The sequence below is a fragment of the Oncorhynchus gorbuscha genome, linkage group LG10 (genome assembly GCF_021184085.1).
Source record: "Oncorhynchus gorbuscha isolate QuinsamMale2020 ecotype Even-year linkage group LG10, OgorEven_v1.0, whole genome shotgun sequence".
NCBI classification, from domain to species: domain Eukaryota; kingdom Metazoa; phylum Chordata; class Actinopteri; order Salmoniformes; family Salmonidae; genus Oncorhynchus; species Oncorhynchus gorbuscha.
This window is the reverse complement of record NC_060182.1, coordinates 57,723,342-57,743,769: the sequence shown is the minus strand read 5'-3', so window position 1 is coordinate 57,743,769 and position 20,428 is coordinate 57,723,342. Positions and strand designations below refer to the sequence as shown.

The window sequence follows — 20,428 nt, the reverse complement described above, 5'->3', positions numbered from 1 at the left end:
TGAGACATACAGTTCGTGCCTGGTTTGGGGGCAGGACCGAACCATTTCATGTAAATAGAGGGGGGAAGGTTGGGCAATACATAGGCTCTCTGGATGTGTACTTTTTTTTGTTGCCAAAAACAAAAAAAGAAACCGTTAGTTTTATTAATACATTGTAAATAAAATATGATATTAATGACGATAGGTTAATAATTTAATATTGAATCTAAATGTCATTTTTTTAGGGTCCATTTTTAGGGTCACAGGCCCTTAGAATCACCCTAACCCCGACTGTACTGTTCAAACTTGTAAAAAATAGATGTCTGAATTTCAACATCCATTGACGTTCGCTGTCGTTCGCTGTCGGTCAATCGTTTCCCTCCCCCTCAAATCTACACACAATACCCCAATAACGACAAAACAAATGCATTCAAAATAAATAAACTGAAATACCTTATGTAAATAAATATTCAGACCCTTCGCTATGAGACTCAAAATTGAGCTGAGGTGTATCCTGTTTCCATTGATCATCCTTGAAGATCTTTCCACAACTTGATTGGAGTGCACCTGTGGTAAATTAAATTGATTGGACATGATTTGGAAAGGCACTACATAAGATCCCACAGTTGACAGTGCATGTCAGAGCAAAAACCAACCAATAAGGTTGAAGTAAATGTCCGTAGAGCTCTGAGACAGGATTGTGTCGAGCCACAGATCTGGGGAAGGGTACAAAAACATTTATTCAGCATTGAAGCTCCCCAAGAACACAGTGGTCTCCCTCATTCTTAAATGGAAGAAGTCAAGACTCTTAAATTGGAACCATCAAGACTCTTCCTAGAGCTGGCTGCCCAGCCAAACTAAGCAATCGGAGAGAAGGGCCTTGGTCAGGTAGGTGACCAAGAACACAATGTTCACTGACAGAGCGCCAGAGTTCTGTGGAGATGGAGAACCTTCTAGAAGGAAAACCATCTCTGCAGCACTCCACCAATCAGGCCTTTATTGTAGAGTGGTCAGACGGAAGCCATTCCTCAGTAAAAGGCACACGACAGCCTGCTTGGAGTTAGCCAAAAGGGACCTAAAAGACTCTCAGACCATAAGAAACAAGATTCTCTAGTCTGGTGAAACCAAGATTGAACTCTTTGGCCAGAATGCCAATCACCACGTCTGGGGGAAACCTGGCACCATTCCTACAGTGAAGCATGGTGGTGGCAGCATCATGCAGTAGGGATGTTTTTCAGCTGTAGAAACTGGGAGACTTGTCAGGATCAAGAGAAAGATTAACGGAGCAAAGAACATAGATCCTCGATGAAGACCTCAGACTGAGGCGAAGGTTCACCTTCCAACAAGACAACGACCCTAAGCACACAGCCAAGACAATGCAGGAGTGGGTTCGGGGCAAGTCTCAACGTCCTTGACTGGCCCAACCAGAGCCCGTGCTTGAACCCGATTGAACATCTCTGGAGAACTAAAAATAGGTGTGCAGCAACACTCCCCATCCAACTTGATGAGCTTGAGAGGATCTGCAGAAAATAATGGGAGAAACTCTCCAAATACAGACGTGCCAAGCTTGTAGCTTCAACCAAGAAGACTCAAGGCTGTAATCGCTGCCTTAGGTTCTTCAAAGTACTGAATATTTATATAAATGTAACATTTCAGTTTATTTTTTTCTACATTTGCAAAAACACTATTTAATCCCTTTTACAATAAGGCTGTAATATTTCATAGGAAATGGGTGATGGACATCCACAAATTTTTTTTTCTTTTTTTCCCCCACCTTTATTTAACCAGGTAGGCTAGAGAACAAGTTCTCATTTGCAACTGTGATCTGGCCAAGATAAAGCATAGCAGTGTGAACAGACAACACAGTTACACATGGAGTAAACAATTAACAAGTCAATAACACAGTAGAAAAAAAGGGGAGTCTATATACAATGCTTGTATATACAATATACAAGCAAATACCATACGGAAGGTAGCATACCATACTAAATGTCATGTTTTGGCTTTACGTACAGAATAATACTAAATGTTCTGAGACCAGGTTGCTCTGAGACCAGGTTGGGGAGGGAGGAACATGAATTTGTGAGCCAAAGAAATAATGCTTTAAGTTTGGGGTTGAGAGCTTGCTACCAGCTGTGGTAGACATCCAACCCACTAATAAAACGACGGGGGTAAAAAATAATAATACGTGGTATTCAATTTATAAAATCTTAGTAAAAAAAAAAGTATAAAATGTGTCCATTTTATTTTAAATACAGCTAAAAACATTTAACATGTTAGAAGAAAAATAACAATTGTGTTTTTCAGATACAAGACATGTTGAATTTACATTACGTATTAGACAAGTGCAGACATGCACTCTACTAGACAATTGGTGCAAAATATTTATGGGAAATATAGCCACAAATTACGTTTAAAATGTACTCTGTATAAATATTCATTATGTAGCGACAAGTCCGCACCTTTCCTGTTGCTGCAAGCGTATCACCATTGCTTTTTCATTTTCCAGATCCAATCCATTCCCCAAAGGATTGCGAGCCAGTCTTAACGGGCCAGTGTGCTATTTTGTAATTCGCTGAAATATCTGCTTAGTTCATAATATGTTAGATTTGCCAGAGTACATTGGATTTACTTTTCCCAAAATATCTGTGGTTTATTGCTGCTACACATACAGTACATCCATTTCTGACATTGCTGCCAAGGACTATACAAATCAAATCACATTTTATTAGCCACATGCACCGAATAAAACAGGCCTTAGTGAAATGCTTACTTATAAGCCCCTAACCAACAATGCAGTTTAAAAAAAATATTTAAAAGAATAAGAAAAAAAGTAACACGTAATTGAAGAGCACCAGTGAAAAAAACAATAGTGAGACTATATACAGGGGGATACCAGTACAATGAGCCGTGGGCCTACACAATACAACTGCTCAATAAATTAAAAGCTACATGACAACACAAAAACATTGAGTACGGTTACATGCACACAATAATGCGATCATTGCAGATTCATATATAATAGTTTGATTAAAATGTTTTAAAACGATTCAAACCAGGCTGTATCACAGTCTTATAAGGCGGCGCACAATTAGCCCAGCGTCTTCTGAGTTTGGCTGTCATTATAAATAAGAATTCTTATTGTTCTTAACTGGCTTGCCTACTTAAATAAAGGTTGAAATATATATGTATGTTATCTACCTATAGTACAGCTGGCGTTGACACTTATATACTCTAACTGTGTAGAATTGCACCGTCTCTGGGAGTGGACTATTTGGGGTATTTTTTTCAGCAGTATGTGATTGAATATAATATATAGTCGTTTACAATAAATTAAATTCCTATGCAAAAAATATGGTGGAACAACAGATGAAAGGTATAGTTACCGTCTGCTAAATGACTTAAATGTAAATGTAAATAACCAAATGTCATTACCTGGAGCATTGGTGAGTGCACGCCGATCACATGACAGGCTGCATACGCGCGGTGGCGGGGAGTGAGGATGGCGGATAGTGATGTTGAACCAGCACCCGACTGGAGTAATCGGCTGTCTAATACTGCCGAGGACACCTTCGTCGACATGGAAGGCATGCTGACTACCTTGAGAGCGCTGGAAGTAACGCTCTGGCAACAAGACATTTCGGAAATATCTTCCACCGAATATTGCGACAACTTCTGCCAGGTAACTAGCGTGCACGCAAAACTGAAAGGAAAAGGAACGACGTTGGCTGTATGCGCCAATATGGCCTTTAGTTGCTAACTAGGTAGAACATTTACCAGGATAAGCGAACAATCTACATTAATGCACGACTATAAGCAACGCAAAGTATAACACAGCTGTATTACATGCCTCCAATGTGCAAAAGACAACATGCTATCGTCAGTGGTTCTAACTCTAGCCAGCTAGTTAACACGTTAGCAATGTTGACATGGTTGTTCTACAAGCTTGAAGTACAGTAGCCCAGTGTTGGACTAAAGGAGCCTAACGTTACACCTTAGTCCAAGGACCTTAACCAAATAATGTTCCATCTAAACATGAAACGGTTATCAATTGCAGTAACGTTACAGTTCTATAAACATAAATCCCTCTACATTCATATCACAAAACTATTTCACAAAGGCAAGACACACTTACTGTACACTGTTTTGACACAGTTGCAGCCTACAGTATTTTTCTGTCTTCCGTTTACATACATACATACCTGTGTTAATTAACTATTTTAAATTTGTTTTCGGAAACAAGTGCTGTTACATTGAAATATGGCCATTTGGGAACCCTAATCCGATTAAGGTCTATCAATTTAACCTTTTATTTACAAAAACAATACGCGCCAATGTGACAGATAAGGTCCTTAATGTTTCCAAAACCATACGGCAAGCGATGCGTGTTAAAATGTTCAGGCAGAGCGTCGCGCTCTGAACAATGATTTACACGGAACTACGCGTGCGCCATCGTGCATAAATGTGTTTTGTCCCCCTACACCAAAAGCGATCACGACACGCAGGTTACAATATCTAAACAAACTCTGAACCAATTACATTAATTTGTGGACAGGTCGAAAAGGGTTAAACATGTATGGCCATTTAGCCAGCTAATTTGTCCTATTTAGCTAGCTTGCTGTTGCTAGCTAATTTGTCCTGGGATATAAACATTAGGTTGTTAGTTTACCTGAAATGCACAAGGTTCTCTACTCCGAAAATGAATCTACACATGAAAACGGTCAACCGAATTGTTTCTAATCATCTCTCCTCCTTCCAGGCTTTTTCATCTTTAATTTATATGGTGATTGGCATCTACACTTGCATAGTATTACCACGGCAACAGGTTGTCTTTCAATCGCCCACGTGGGTATAACCAATGAGGAGGTGGCACCTGGGTACCTGCTTCTATAAACCAATGTGGAGATGGGAGAGGCAGGACTTGCATCGCGATCTGCGTCAGAAATAGGAATGACTTCTATTTCAGCCCGTGGCAACACAGACGCTCGTTGGCGCAATTATTGAATAACATAGATTTCTACAATTATTTTGCAACGCTTGTACGCACGATGCGAGCGGTGTGGTCAGTCTATTATGTGTAATGCATTGGAGGACATTGGAGTCCTGATCAAGGGCCAGTCAGAGAGGGAGACGGTCAGTGCTCCAGGATGACAATAAGGCTTGCAAAAAATATTTTAGATGCTAAATCCAGTACATACAAACAAGTAGCTAGTTTATCTTGTTGCTCTTTGCAACGTTTTAAATGTTTACAGTAAAAGCTGAACTGGGCTGGATGGCATCACGTTTTGTTTATCAGGGCTAGCTGGAAATCAGGCACTTGCAGGCATGCATGTGAATAGGCCTGCAGGGTTGTCACTAGTTAATACAACAGTCAGTCAAAATTGTCTATTGTAAAAATTCATGAAAACAACAATTTGATTGTTGGTCTTAGTTTAAGGTTATTGGTGTGGTTAGGTTTACAATCAGATTTGAGAAGATAAATGGTAGAAATAGGCAGGGTTTAGCATAATTATGACCGGCCTTCAGGGCATGAGTTCTTCATTACTTATCAATTAGCTTTGTCTGACGACTCACCCTGAATGTAATTCTGCTGCTCTATCGATCGCTACATACATTCTCTGAAAATGCCACCCAACAATAGTATTGCATGGTATACTGAAACTTACTTTTTCATACTTTTTCAATTCTTATGTTTTACTTTTGGTACTTCTTTCAAATGTCTCACGTTGTCTACTGGTTGAGAGAGGATCAAGTCTCTCTCAGCGATGCCGATGTCCCCTTATAGCACAAGAGCCTGCTCCACTAACTCATTGCTAGCTCTAGCCTATTCTGAGAAACCACAGCAATCACTGAGAGTCTGGGCTGCATCATCACTTATGCAGCACAGAAGTTAACACACTTGAATAATGCAATGCGGCATGTAGAAATGTTGAAACTGTTAATTACTGTTCGCAAAACAATGTCCTATACAGACTAGAACACTTTGTACAAAGCAAAAAGATACCAGTAGCTTCCTGCTTTGTGGGTTAAATGTCCTTGCTAGTTTACAGCTAACATCAATTCACTACCCTATTACATTGTTTATGTAAAACGTTACGCAAAATATTGGTGATTTCAAAGCTGATTGTCACCAAAAGCTTTATTAATTGACTTCGTCTCCCCCACCTCGCGTCTCTCCCAGTCAAGATCATATTTGCTCCATCCTGTACTGAATGTGTGTGAATGATATCATTAGTCTTAAAGAAACAGCACACTTTTATAAAAGAGGAGATTGCTTCTTCTATGCAATAGTGTTAATCAGTACAATAAAATAAGTCCCGAAATGGAAGGGAAACTTTTTTAAAAATCTATAGCCCAATGAAATCAGCCTAAACAAGCTCAAAAACTCATGCATCCATGCACACACTGCATTTACCTATTGTGAATAGGCCTAGGCAACATTTTGATTTACCCAATTTATCAGTAGATGAGAGAACCCATTCGAATAAAGGATTACCATTATGATATGCAGTTAGTGGTTAAATAATCAGTCAAATTGATGGTATGGTTGTATAATAATAAAAGATCTGTCTGGATCAAGTGCCATTCTGTGACTTTGGCTAATATGCCTTTTTTTTGCTGTGGTATCGAATATTGTGATACTAAACCTCATATCGGTATCAAAGTCAACAATTTAGTATTGTGACAACACTACCCTAGATGTTGTGTGTGTGACTTGAAAATAAGAGGCGTTGTACAAAACAAATGAATCGGCAATTGACTAGTCTTTAACCAATCAGAGTATCAAAATTTATAATGATATCTTGTAGGCCAGCTCTGGCCCAAGCCATTAGTTTCTCTAACCAATCAGAATGATCAGAATGTGTTCGCATTCTAGAAAACATTGGAGGGAGGCAAATCCAGACTCATTGTGGAGAAGAAACGTCAGTTGGCCAGAGCGATGTGGGCTGGTAGCCAGGAAATAAATAGCTTTCCTAGCTAGTGCATTTATTGTTTATTTTTACATTTTAAAGATCTTTTCAGACTTTATTGAACAGATAGAGAGCGGGAATGACAGTGGAGAAATATAGAGGTTGTGTCAAAGAGGCAGGCAGTAGGTCGGATTCGATCCTATTCTGACACTGCATGCAAGTGTGCCTTAGACCAGTTGTTCTCAACTGGTTTTGCCTTGGGACCCAAACTGAACCAGGTTGTCCCAGTAGCGACCCAATATTCACATTGTGAAAAATAATTGCCAAAATACAATCTGGAAAACAATTTTTAATGATATTTTGATAGTAACTGTAGCAATAACAGTGGGATGAAAAAGTATGTGAACCCTTTGGAATTATCTGGATTTCTGCATAAATTGGTCATACAATTAGAGCTGATCTTCATCTGTCACAACAACAGACAAACCCAGTCTGCTTACATTAATTTGTGTGTTATTAGTTTATTTTTCTTTTCTATATTGAATACATAATTTAAACATTCACAGTGTAGGTTGGAAAAAGTATTTGAACCCCTAGGCTCATGACTTCTTCAAAAGCTAAAACACTCACAAAACTTGAGTTTGCTATTCACAAGAAGCATTGCCTGATATAAACCACGCCTCTAACAAAAGATATCTCAGAAATGGTTGACTTTCATAAAGCTGGAAAGGGTTACAAAATAATCTCTAAAAGCCTTGATATTCATCAGTCCACGGTAAGACAAATAGTCTATAAATGGAGAAAGTTCAGCACTGTTGCTACTCTCCCTAGGTTAAGAAGAATCCTAGTGTCAGCTAAAGACTTACAGAAATCTCTGGAACATGCTAACATCTCTGTTGACGAGTCTATACGTAAAACACGAAACAAGAATAGTGTTCATGGGAGGACACCACGGAAGAAGCCACTGCTGTCCAAAGTTCGCAAAAGAGCATCTGCATGTTCCAAAATATTCCTTGGGCAAATTAAACTACATTTGAGATATTTGGAAGGAACACACAACACTATGTGTGGAGAAAAAAAGGCACAATACACCAACATCAAAACCTCCTCCCAACTGTAAAGTATGGTGGAGGGAGCATCATGCTTTGGAGCTGCTTTGCTGCCTCAGGGCCTGGACAGCTTGCTATCATCAATGGAAAAATGAATTCCCAAGTTTATCAAGACACTTTGCAGGAGAATGTAAGGCTATCTGTCTGCCAATTGAAGCTCAATAGAAGTTGGGTGATGCAACAGGACAATGACCCAAAACACAGAAGTAAATCAACAACAGAATGGCTTCAACAGAAGAAAATATATATTTTTATTTATTTATCCTTTATTTAACTAGGCAAGTCAGTTAAGAACAAATTCTTATTTTCAATGACAGCCTAGGAACAGTGGGTGAACTGCCTGTTGAGGGGCAGAACGACAGATTTGTATCTTGTCAGCTCGGGGATTTGAACTTGCAACCTTCCGGTTACTGGTACAACGATCTCTAACCACTAGGCTACCCTGCCTTCTGGAGTGGCCCAGTTAGTCCTGACCTCAACCCGATGATCACAAGAGAGCGATTCACACCAGGCATCCCAAAAATATTGCTGACCTGAAACAGTTTTGGAAAAAGGAAAGGTCCTAAATTCCTCCTGACTGTTGTGTAGGTCTAATCCGCAACTACAGAAAACGTTTGGTTGAGGTTATTGCTGCCAAAGTAGGGTCAACCAGTTATTAAAACAAGGGTTCACATACTTTTTCCCACCCTGCACTGTGAATGTTTACACAGTGTGTTCAATAAAGACATGAAAACATATACTTTTTTTGTGTGATATTAATTTAAGCAGACTATTTGTCTATTGTTGTGACCTAGATGAAGATCAGATCAAAGGTTTATGACCAATTTATGCAGAAGTCCAGGTAATTCCAAAGGGTTCATACTTTTTCTTTCCACTGTATATGACAAGGAAACAACCTTCCCACCTCATTCATTGTCAATAATAAAATGTTGCCCATGTTCTTGATGAAGAATGTTCAACTCATTAGCTTGAAACCACAAAATCCACCAAAAATTATGCTGTCAGATTTATTCACTGTAATTTTCAACCTCTCCTTGTCCCAGTCTGTAATCCCCACATGTTTTAAGCTAACCACATGCATTCCTGTTCCCAAGAACTCTGACTTCATGCCACAATGACTACCACCCTGTGGCATGTAGTGCTTTGAGAGGCTGGTTATGGCACACATGAACTCCATCGTCACAGATGGATATAGATGGCGCAATCTCAATAGATAATTCAATCTCAATTGCACTCCACACTGATAACCAACCTGGATAAGAGGAATACCTATGTGAGAATGCTGTTCTTTGACGACAGCTCAGCGTTCAACACTTGTCCCTCCAATCTCGTTACCAAGCTTATGACCCTGGGACTGAACACCTGCCTCTGCAACTGGGTCCTAGATTTCCTGACAGGCCAACCCCAGGTGGTGATGGTAGGCAACAACTGTCTGACCTCCAACCTCAACATGGGGCCCCACAGGGGTGTGTACTTAGTCCGCTCCTGTGACTCCCTGTTTACCCATGACTCCGTGGCCACGCACGACTCAAACGCCTTCATCAAGTTTACTGACGACACGCCGATGGTAGGCTTGGAGGTCAGTGACTTGAGTGTGGGGCCTGAACAACAACCTCTCCCTCAACATCAGTAAGACCAAGGAGCTGATTGTAAACTACAGGAAAGGTGGATGGGGGTGTGATCACTCCCCATTAATGGGGCTGCAGTGGAGTGGGTCGAGAGTTTCAAGTTCCTCGGTGTCCAAATCACTAAGAACTTAAAATGCTCCACAGTCGTAAAGAAGGCACCACAGCACCTTTTCTCCCTCAGGAGGTTGAAAAGGTTTGGCATAAGCCCTCAAATCCTCAGTTCTACAGCTGCACCATTGAGAGCATATTGACTGGTTGCATCACTGCTCGGTATGGCAATAGCACCGCCCTCAATCACATGGCGCTACAGAGGGTGGTGTGCACAGCCCAATACATCACTTGTGCCGAGCTCCCTGCCATCCAGGACCTATCATGCGGTGTGAAAGGAAGGCCCAGAAAATTGTTAGATTCTAACAACCCAAGCTATAGACTTCTTTCTGCTTCCGCACAGCAAGCGCTACCAGTGCATCAGGTCTGACACCAACACAAATTCAAATATATTTGAGATTCTTCAAATAGCCACCCTTTGCCTTGATGACAGCTTTGCACACTCTCCGCATTCTCTCAACCAGCTTCACCTGGAATGTTTTTCCAACAGTCTTGAAGGAGTTCCCACATATGCTGAGCACTTGTTGGCTGCTTTTCCTTCACTCTGCGGTCAGACTCATCCCAAACCATCTCAATTTGGTTGAGGTTTGGAGATTGTGGAGGCCAGGATTTCACTCCTCCAACGGTGTTTGCGCTCACAGGACTCTGTGGGAACGTGCCTCCCCGGAGAAAGACACAGATAAGGTGTGTTTGACCCCTGTGATAGCCCACAGATGGTCAGCCATCCAAACAATGTCATAAATCGTGATTCACACTGGGCCTCGGCGCCTGCAAGTCACCAGTCGCCAGTTCACCTTCTCTCATTCTTCCACTACAGCTGTGAAAACGACCCAACGTTTATGATAAGATTTCAGTTCAGCTTGGATGCATATTTTATGTGGTTGAAATACTATCAGCTTTTATGATGCTAATAAAGATAGCACCTCTACAGATGGTATCTAACTGCACATGCGTCAAAGAACTCCACTCCTGTTCCCAACTCAAAATGTAGCTTACATTTGGTGTATCATTTTACTGCAAGAAATGCTAAATTCTGCAGTAGTTAATATGAAGGCTATGTGAGAGGTTATTGACCTACAGTCACTGTTCAGTTTACATTAAACCCATCTGAACAGTTCCCTTGACGTGCCATAGGCTTATTTGAATTCCCCGTCTTGTGACAATCACAATCATCACACACAACATAGCCGACACTGGTACTTTTATGTCCTCCTCTTTATTTTTTCTCTCTCCATTTCACAGCTTTTTGACTCTGTAGATTGACAAACCTTTTCTGCCCGCACGGCAATCGACCAACCCTACGGACAATCGGCAGAGTAAATATCTAAGTATGGCTTCCGGTGGACAATTCTGTTTTTTGCAACTAGGCCTAATTCCTAGCAACGCTAGCTGCTAAAAGCAGCTACCTTGGCCAAAGCTAGTGCATTTATTAGCTAAACGTTATTTATTACAACTCGCTAGCTACAGCAGGTCTTGTTTCAAAATCGAGTTGCTGTAACAAGCTAATTTGACCCTATCACACTACAAAAACATGCCTTCTAGCTAGTTGATGTGGTTCAACCACATTTCTTTTAACACTAACATAATAAAGCAAAGTTGATGTGTACATTTGTGTCAAATGCCATACGCAAGTATACATAATCAAAGATGATCTATTATATAGATTTACATTTGCACACATTGTGTATATAGATGATCTATTATATAGATCTACATTTATACACACTGCATATAGATTTTTCGATTGCGTTATTGACTGTACGTTTGTTTATCCCATGTTTAACTGTGTTGTTTGTGTCGCTTTGCTTTATCTTGGCCAGGTCGCAGTTGTAAATGAGAACGTGTTCTCAACTGGCCTTCCTGGTTAAATAAAGGTGAAATATATAAAAAATATATATTGACACGATAGTCGACTGACTGCTCTAACAATGGAAATAAATGTCTGCAAATAAATGTCTGCAAAGGTGGAAGACCGGTGGGAGGAGGTGAGATCAGCTGGGAACATTCTAGCCAATGACAGGGCAGATACGCGTGTGAACAAGACACAACTCTGATATAAAAATCGTTTTTCTGAAAATTTCCAGAATTCCACGTACAGTGCTTTCAGAAAGTATTCAGACCCCTTGACTTTCCACATTTTGTTACATTCCAGCCTTATTCTAAAACAGATTTTTTTAAATTCTCTCATAAATCTACACACAATAACCCATAATGACAAAGTAAAAAATAGTTTTTATTTTTTTAGCTAATTTTATAAAAAATAAACTGATAACATTAGTTTTCAGATACCTTACTCAGTACTTTCTTGATGCACCTTTGGCAATGATTACAGTTTCATAGCGTCATACCCAAGATTGGCACACCTGTATTTGGGGAGTTTCTCCCATTCTTCTCTGCAGATCCTCTCAAGCTCTGTCAGCGTCGCTGCAGAGCTTTTTTCAGTCTCTCCAGAGATGTTAAATTGGGTTCAAATCCGGGCTCTGACTGGGCCACTCAAGGACATTCAGAGACTTGTCCCAGAGCCACTCCTGCATTGTCTTGGCTGTGTGCTTATGGTCGTTGTCCTGTTTGAAGGTGCTCTTGAGCAGGTTTTATCAAGGATCTCTTTGATCTTTGCTCCGTTCATCTTTCCCTCAATCCTGACTAGTCTCCCAGTCCCTGCCGCTGAAAAACATCCCCACAGCATAATGCTTCCACCATCATGCTTCATTGTTGTGATTGATTGGCCAGGTGATGAGCAGTGTCTGGTTTCCTCCAGACGTGATGCTTGGCATTCAGGCCAAAGAGTTCAATCTTGGTTTCATCAGACCAGAGAATTTTGTTTCTCCATGGTCTGAGAGTCCTTTTAGGAGCCTTTTTGGTAAACTCCAAGCAGGCTGTCATGGGCCTTTAACTGAAGAGTGGCTTCTGTCTGGCCACTCTACTCTACCATGGTTGTCTGTCTGGAAGGTTCTCCCATCTCCACAGAGGAACTCTGGCATTCTGTCAGTGAACATTGTGTTCTTGGTCACCTCCCTGACCAAGGCCCTTCTCCCCCGATTGCTTAGTTTGCCCGGGAAGCCAGCTCTTGGTGGTTCCAAACTTCTTCTATTTAAGAATGAGGGAGGCCACTGTGTTCTTGGGGACCTTCAATGCTGCAGAAATGTTTTGGTACCCTTCCCCAGATTTGTGCCTCGACACAATCCTGTCTCGGAGCTCTACGGACAATTACTTCAACCTTATTGGTTGGTTTTTGCTCTGACATATGCACTGTCAACTGTGGGACCTTACATAGACAGGTGTGTGCCTTTCCAAATCATGTCCAATCAATTGAATTTACCACAGGTGGCCTCTTAAGTTTTAGAAACATCTCAATGGAAACAGGATGCACCTGAGCTCAATTTCGAGTCTCATAGCAAAGGGTCTGAATAGTTATGGAAATAAGGTATTTCTGTTTTTTATTTTTAACAAAGTTGCAAAAAATTCTAAACTTGTTTTCACTTTGTCATTATGGGGTATTGTGTGTAGATTGATAAGGGTAAAAAAAATTGAAGCGATTTTAGAATAAGGCTGTAACGTACCAAAATCTGAAAAAAGTGAAGTGATCTGAATACTGTATATCGGTACATTTCTAACAACCTAAACATTACAAAATAAGCCTCACTTAGCAAAATAGCAATTACATTTTTTGTTGACCAAATTTGACACTCATAGACGTCCCATACAAAAAATGTTGTCTGCTTATGGCTTTGTTGCGATTTTGGTTAATTCTCTTGCTTCGCCTCTTCCTTTCTGACATAATTCGGAAATTGGACTTTTTTTTTCTTTTTCTACAGAAATTGTAGTGTCATAGTTTGCTATGCTTTTTCCTCTATTTTGGCAAGATTGTGAGACCATTGTAACAAAAAAGATAGCCCTAAACTGGGTTCAGTATGGCTGCTGAACCATTAATTGGAAAGTAATTGAGTGTTAAGCTAGCTGTAGCTGTTGGCTAAGTCATTATGTTTATAAAACATTTTTTTAAATAAAGTTTTATAACTAACTTGTCATTGGAAGTGTTTTTTTTTGTTGTTTTTTTACCTCTTTCCTCCATGGCTATCTTTGCAGGCACTGATGCACTATGCTGGGAGCAGGAATTCTGTGGAGCATGGTCTTCCCCTTCTGGAGGTCTACTGCCTGTCCATCAACTGCTTCGCTGCTGCAAGGCCACACCTCACCGCAGACTCTGATAATGTGGGCCTCGTGTTAAAGAGACTGGCATTGTGAGTCAACTCAAAGAGTAATAATAAGTTTGAAACTGTTATGGTTGTACTAATATATATATATATATATTTTTTAACCTGAGCAGTACCACACTTTCTGCTGTGTACTGCAATACATAGCCATCTTTTTTTTTAAAGGCATGTCTTCATTTTTTGTGTGCTGCATGTTAGAAATAGATAACATTGTGTCATGAAGTTTCACAAGTTGTCACTTGTCCCTCATTGTGTCCTTTTGTTATTTTGCTTTCAGGAGCTGTTTTGAACTGTTGCTGTCTGTGCCTGAAAATGAAATCCATTATGAGGCCTGGGTTCAATTTTACCGTTCTGTTCAGGTAAAGGATGGGGTCTGTTTGATTAAAAAGTAAATGTGTTGAGAGAGCATGAGAGCACATTAGCCGGGAATTGAGAGAAGCTGAGGAAGTGTTTTTATATCCAATCCAATCCTTGATGTGAGGGCTGTCCTACATGAACAACTTTACCACGCCGTCTCTTACCTTAAGGGACATTTGTGGCCCGACCCCTTTCTTTGTGTGTGTTCTCACGGGTTTTGCAGGTGGCCCATGATGCCTTGTTGGAGTATGGGAGCACAGACCTGCAAGCCTTGCTCCAGATCACAGGAGAGGGGGGGAGTGTGGAGTAACCCTGTCCTAGGCGCCCTTCTCACCGGTCGCCCCACAAACATAGAGGAAGGTCAGTATCACCACCTTACTGCATTGACATGGTAATGCTGCACAAAGAAGCAGCAGCGACTAATAAGGCTAATCTTGTGATTTTGAAGTATTGGTATTAGTCATCCAGCTACTGCTGCTCTGTCATTCTCCTTCAGTTGAGGCGTACATCGCCTTGGAGGGGGAGGGCTTCATGGAGCGTGTCAAACACCTGGAGAAAGTGGGGGAGGTGGCGAAGGCTGTTGTGCTGGCTAAGTCGTGTGCCGAATGCCACCTTGTCTCCAACCAAACCACCTTCCGGCAGACCTATGTCTCTCTCCTCTGCCACCTGCTGCCCGGTGAGGAGGCCATCATGGAGGTCTGTCAGTGTGTTGTTGTGAGAACAGCATCATTTGTCTTTTAGCTGAGCTCAGTTATGTTATTTATACTGCTATTTAAATAGCGTTCAGAGAAAGCTGTTATGAAAGAAAATGTGATGGCATAGTGAATCTGACACTTGTGTGTGTTGGGCAATGTTCACAAGTAGAGTATGAACTCATTCGTCCTTGAGATGTAAGTGATATGGTCCACAAAACTGTAGTTCTATACATGATTTGGCCTTTATTATTTATCCCACAGATATCCAGACTGGACTGTAAGGATGTGCTGGATATTACATGCAGTTTGGAGACTGAGGGGGAGGAAAACACGGCCTTCATCCTGTGTACCACCTTCCTAACTCAACAGCTGCAGCAGCAACGCCTGTACTGCTCCTGGTGTGTTTTTAGTAGTCAGTGTCAAATCTTGGGAAGCATATGGATAAATTGAAGTGAATGCATGTTAGGTGCAAAAAATGATCTTATTTGCAGAGGGACCCTAATCTTAGCCCAATCTTAGTTCTGGGCTGGTGTGTAGCTTTGGGGTCTTTCTAATGTCTATTTCTCTATGCGGCTTCATTTCTAGGGAGCTCACACTGCTGTGGAGTAAGCTTCAGAGAAGGATTGACCCATCTTTGGAATCACTGCTGGAGCGTTGCCTGCAGCTAGGCGCCATTGCTAAGACCGTTTACCATCTGCTCTTCCTTGTGCACGTCATTCGGACAGAGGTAGAAAAATACCGCTTTTTCTCCCTCTCATTTTGAATGTCATTGCAATAAATTGTTAAGTGGTTTTGAATTGTTATTTTAGTGAAATATTTGTTTTGAAAATGAAATTTACATTTCTAGGCCACTGATTTCCCCCATTTCTCCTACAGGCAGAGGTGCTTGGTCTGGCTTCGTCTGTGGAGTTATGTGTTAAAGCACTACAGCTCCCAGACCAAGAGGACACAGAGACGAGGATTTCTGTGTGCAAGACTGTAGCCTGCCTCCTACCAGACGATCTTGAGGTGTTGCGTGCTTGCCAGCTGACAGAGTTTCTTTTAGGCCTCTCTCATGTGGCCTTCAGCTCCCTTGAAGAGCTCTCTCTGCAGACCGATCAGAAGTATGACCAGGAAAATTCTATCATCCCCAACTCTCTGCGGTGTGAACTACTCCTGGCACTTAAAGCCCACTGGTCTTTCGACCCTGAATTCTGGGACTGGAAAACACTCAAGCATCAGTGCATCAGGCTGCTGGGGCTTGACCCTGAGCCAGAGGAAGATGAGGATGAGGGGGGACAGGAGATTAGTCTTGGGCAGGATGTAAAGGAGGAGGTGGAGCGGGGGTTTGTTGATATGCCAAGAGAATACATAAATCGGACAATTGTTGGCATTGATGGTCATAATAAAGATGAGGAAAATGAGTGGGACAGTAAACCACCTTTGAAGCCAGATGTTGAGCAGGGCTCACTTCAGAAGAAATACAAGTTCCTCTGCAAGATTTGTAAGAAAAGTGTTACTGAAACGCGAATCCTTCTTCACTCTAAGAGGCATGAAAACAACGGTGTTTTCACCTGCCCTGTCTGCCTGAAGAAGTTTAAGAGCAGAAAAGATTTTGTCCCACATACTAAACTACACCTTCGAATGCCACCCAGAAGCACTCAGCAAAAGAGAAAGGACAAAAAGAGGATTGATTGGGATAAGGAAATGGAGGAGGACGACTTGGAGACTGTTGAGATTGCTCTTGATCCATCCTTAATGCTGTACTACCAGTCCACACATGATCCTGATGTTTTGGAGCACATTCTAGAACAAGCTTCATCTGCCCCCAGGTACCCTGGACTTGAAGATAACGTCACATTTGATTACATTAACTTTCATTTTGAATTGCAGAATCATGACATATATACATGCCCTGCCACTCACTGTACAAAGACTTTTAAGCATTCCAAGTACTTGGGTGTGCATTTAAGATCCGAATACCACGTTGGGGACCAGAACGTGAAACATTATTTTGAAATGAAAGACCGTAGGGAAAAGTGCACTTACTGCCGGCGCCACTTCATGTCTGCCTATCACCACCGAAGACATCAGCGTTTGCACTACGGTGACCTGCCTTACATTTGTATGGTCACAGGTTGTGGTGCTCGTTTCAGCACCTCCAATAAGCTTGTTGCACATAAGCATCGCCATGGCTATCAAGTTAGCTACCAGTGTGAGCTCAAAGGATGTTGTCTTTCTTTCTCTGACTTGGGGCAGGTATACCACCATGAAGCACAGCACTTTCGTGATGCTGCATACAGCTGCACAATCCTTGAATGCAAAAAGTTCTACTTTTCTAAAAAGGAATTCAGCAGGCATTTAGCCACACACGGCATTACCTTCTCTGAGGAAGACTTTGAGGCACAGAGGAAGGCCAAAATAAAACATCTTGATTCCATAACTGAGGACATAGCCAGACCCAAAAAGTATTGTAAAAGAAAGACTGTACTGGAGGAGGTAGTCATTGGGGGAAACAATGCTACTTCCTATACATGCAGTGCGTCCTCGTCACATGTGTCGAGCTGCAAGGAGCCCAAAGGCACAATGACCTCGGTTGCTGTGTGCTTTGATGGAAAAAAGTTCACTTGTGGTTTTGAGAGGTGTGGATTGACCTTCTCCAAAGCCAGAGATGTTCACAAGCACCTGAGGTGTATTCATCCAGAGCACTTCAAGGCAGAGAATAAGGAACTCAATCTTGACAAAGAAGTGGGCTTGAAATCTAAAGGTCTAAAGGTCAAAACAGAGCAGGACAATGATGGCCAGAACAAACATGAACATGCAGCTTGTCTGCTAATGAAGGGATCAAGCCAGGGAAATGCTTGCCCTTCCCTTACCAAGAACACCACAACATCTCCATCATGCCTTGCCAATGATAATGACCATTTGAGAGAGATTTTGATTGGGCTCAGCCAGCTTAGTCTGACTCCCTCCAACTCTACAAATGGATACACTGAGCCCTCCCACCCAATGTCAGTGTCCACCACATCAAATATATCCTGCCTGACTCATAGACTTAGCGAGGCAGTTGTGGAGAAAATGAGCTGGTCTAAAAAGTCCACTGTCTCGTTTATACAAAATTCTCAGACCCTCACCTGGCAACACCCCTCCTGGCAGCAGAAGTACCTAAAAAATAAAATAATGTGGAGGCGACAAAACGTTGTACAATTTGCTAAGTCTGGAGACAAGAGTACGAAATGGAGTCACGCGCCATCTTCTGTGCAGGATCACTTTGAGGAGGAAAGTGAGGATGGAGATATGCAAAGGGAAAGTGGCAGCATTTATATGTGCAAGCACAAGGACTGTGGGATGCTTTTCTGTCACACCTACAGTCTTTATCGCCACAAGAAGAAGCATCATTCACAGGTGATGAGAAGTCCTTCCATGCTTTCAGAAGACCCAGTTTTACAGAAGTTTAGGTGCAGCTACGCCAACTGTAATGCCTCTTACCTCCTGAACAGTAGCCTGGTGCGTCACTTGGAGAGTGAGCATCCTTACCAGGTGAACCGTAGCCTAAAGAGTTATCCTTACCAGGCGACCATGTACTGCAAGTATGAGGGCTGTACACAAGTGTTCACCCAAAGCAGTAGTCTGAAAAAACATGTACTCTCTAGCCACCTCAATTACTATGATTCACTTGTATTGCATCTCCAGAATAATCACAATGACACGTCAGTCACTGGTTGCCAAAAAAAGTTTATCTTCACATCCTCTACGCCACAAAAAGATGCAACCAAACTACCTCTCGGGCAATCTCTGAGACACTGCCCAAAGTCTCCCGAAGATGTTAAGGCTGAAGAAACTAGTGAAGAGCATGATGAAGATGATGGTGAAATTTTGAATGTTGACCAAAGTATTGTCGAGTCCAAATCAAAACACAAATTTGAAGATATGGTCTTCCGTTCCCATGAGGAGGCCTTGCAGATGTGCCGAGATCGCTGTCAACGTGAAGCGTACCCATGCATGGTGCAGGGTTGTGATTCTGTAGTCAAATTTATACGTAGTATGCGACGTCACTATTTGAATTGCCACAAATTAACCAATCGGGCTTTCAATTTGAATGAGGATAAGCTTGTGTTTAGAGCAGAGCAACTGGAGGAGCTGATACAAAGGAATACTGTATTGTCTGTGTGGCCTGATATGAAGAGGGCACCTAACGGAGTTCGGAAGATGGAGTATCAAGCAGAGCCAGAGAACCCTGGTGGTCCATCTATGCCTATGAGTCTGTACTCCATCAAAGCAGAAACACTTGATGACTATGACCCACTGGGGTTCAAAGAGGAGCCAACTGCTGAGAGGAATGTTTTGGTCGGTGCAGATGACTTGCTTTATGGAGAACCTTGTGGGCACACAGAGGACCCTGCTACTCAGAACAGCCACAGCCAAGAGGCAAGGCGAAGATCCTCAAACCCACCGGCTCTTGATCTCTCTCCCCCATCCTCTCTGAGATTCTGTGTTGATGAAAGCTTCTTGGACAGTTCAGGCAAAGATGGTGGCAAACCAACAAACATTTCTGTGCCCTTGCCCTCCCCTCAAGCCCGCCAGCCACTTAAATGTAAGAACGAGCTCCCTGAGCACCCTCCCATTTCAAAGGACCCTCAGCCTCAAAGCCCCACCCCTCGCACATTTGACCTAGCTACTTACAAACCTATGGGATTCGAGTCATCTTTCCTGAAGTTCATACAGGAGAACTCCAAGGATAAGGATGCTGGGAGGCCCCGGGCTTCACACTGCAACAACCCCAGGCCTGATCCACCTGTGGTGTCAGCTCGGTGGCGGGATTCCTACAGACGTAGCTGTTTTGTAAAGGAGAACAGCCAGGTGGGACTCACTACTACCTGTAGCAGGCTGGCTCATTCTTCCCCACTTAAGCCTCTTCCCAGGACAGGGGAATATACATCAGTCCAGAACTTACACGTCATCTTAGAAAAGGCTCTTACAGGTTGTGGTGACCTAGCCATTAAACAGCTGCAGCACCAAAGGCCTGTAGTGGTTCTTGAGAGACCAAGGTTTTTCACTTCCTTGCTTGACCTCTTCCCCACAAACGAATGATAAGCTACTTCTCAAAGGTTTGTAGAACTGAGCACTTTTGTGTCCAATATGAAGAAGTTTTTTTCTAATGTTATTACTACTCTGATATTATCCGTATCTTTTAAGTTACCAAACTGAGCAGCTCAAGTTCCTTAATTTACCTACATGTTTCAACCTGTGCAAAATGGCCCCCTGATTAAAACATTTAAAAACTCTTCAGTCTTTGTATTACATTTCAATGTAGATACACAGTGGCAAGAAAAGTATGTGAACCCTTTGGAATTACCTGAATTTAAACTCGCTTAAACTAATAACACACATTATTATATTTTTCTTGTCTATATTGAATACTTCATTTAAACATTCACAGCGTAGGTT

At 41.9% G+C, this 20,428-nt stretch overlaps 1 protein-coding gene and 1 long non-coding RNA gene across 2 annotated transcripts in view; one reads left to right on the top strand and one right to left on the bottom strand.

Annotated features, from left to right (window-relative positions):
* Positions 1 to 4,359, bottom strand: part of LOC124046278 — a 19,986-nt gene extending 15,627 nt beyond the window's left edge. Inside the window, exon 1 of the long non-coding RNA XR_006840986.1 lies at positions 3,415 to 4,359. This is a non-coding gene — a long non-coding RNA (uncharacterized LOC124046278). The remainder of the gene's footprint in view (positions 1 to 3,414) is intronic.
* Positions 3,427 to 20,428, top strand: LOC124046274 (zinc finger protein Rlf-like). Its single transcript, XM_046366456.1, is given in 9 exon segments — positions 3,427 to 3,661; positions 13,822 to 13,976; positions 14,227 to 14,308; positions 14,530 to 14,601; positions 14,603 to 14,666; positions 14,803 to 15,002; positions 15,263 to 15,399; positions 15,587 to 15,728; positions 15,878 to 20,428. Coding segments are annotated over 9 exon segments (5,226 nt in total). The 5' UTR covers positions 3,427 to 3,481; the 3' UTR covers positions 20,072 to 20,428.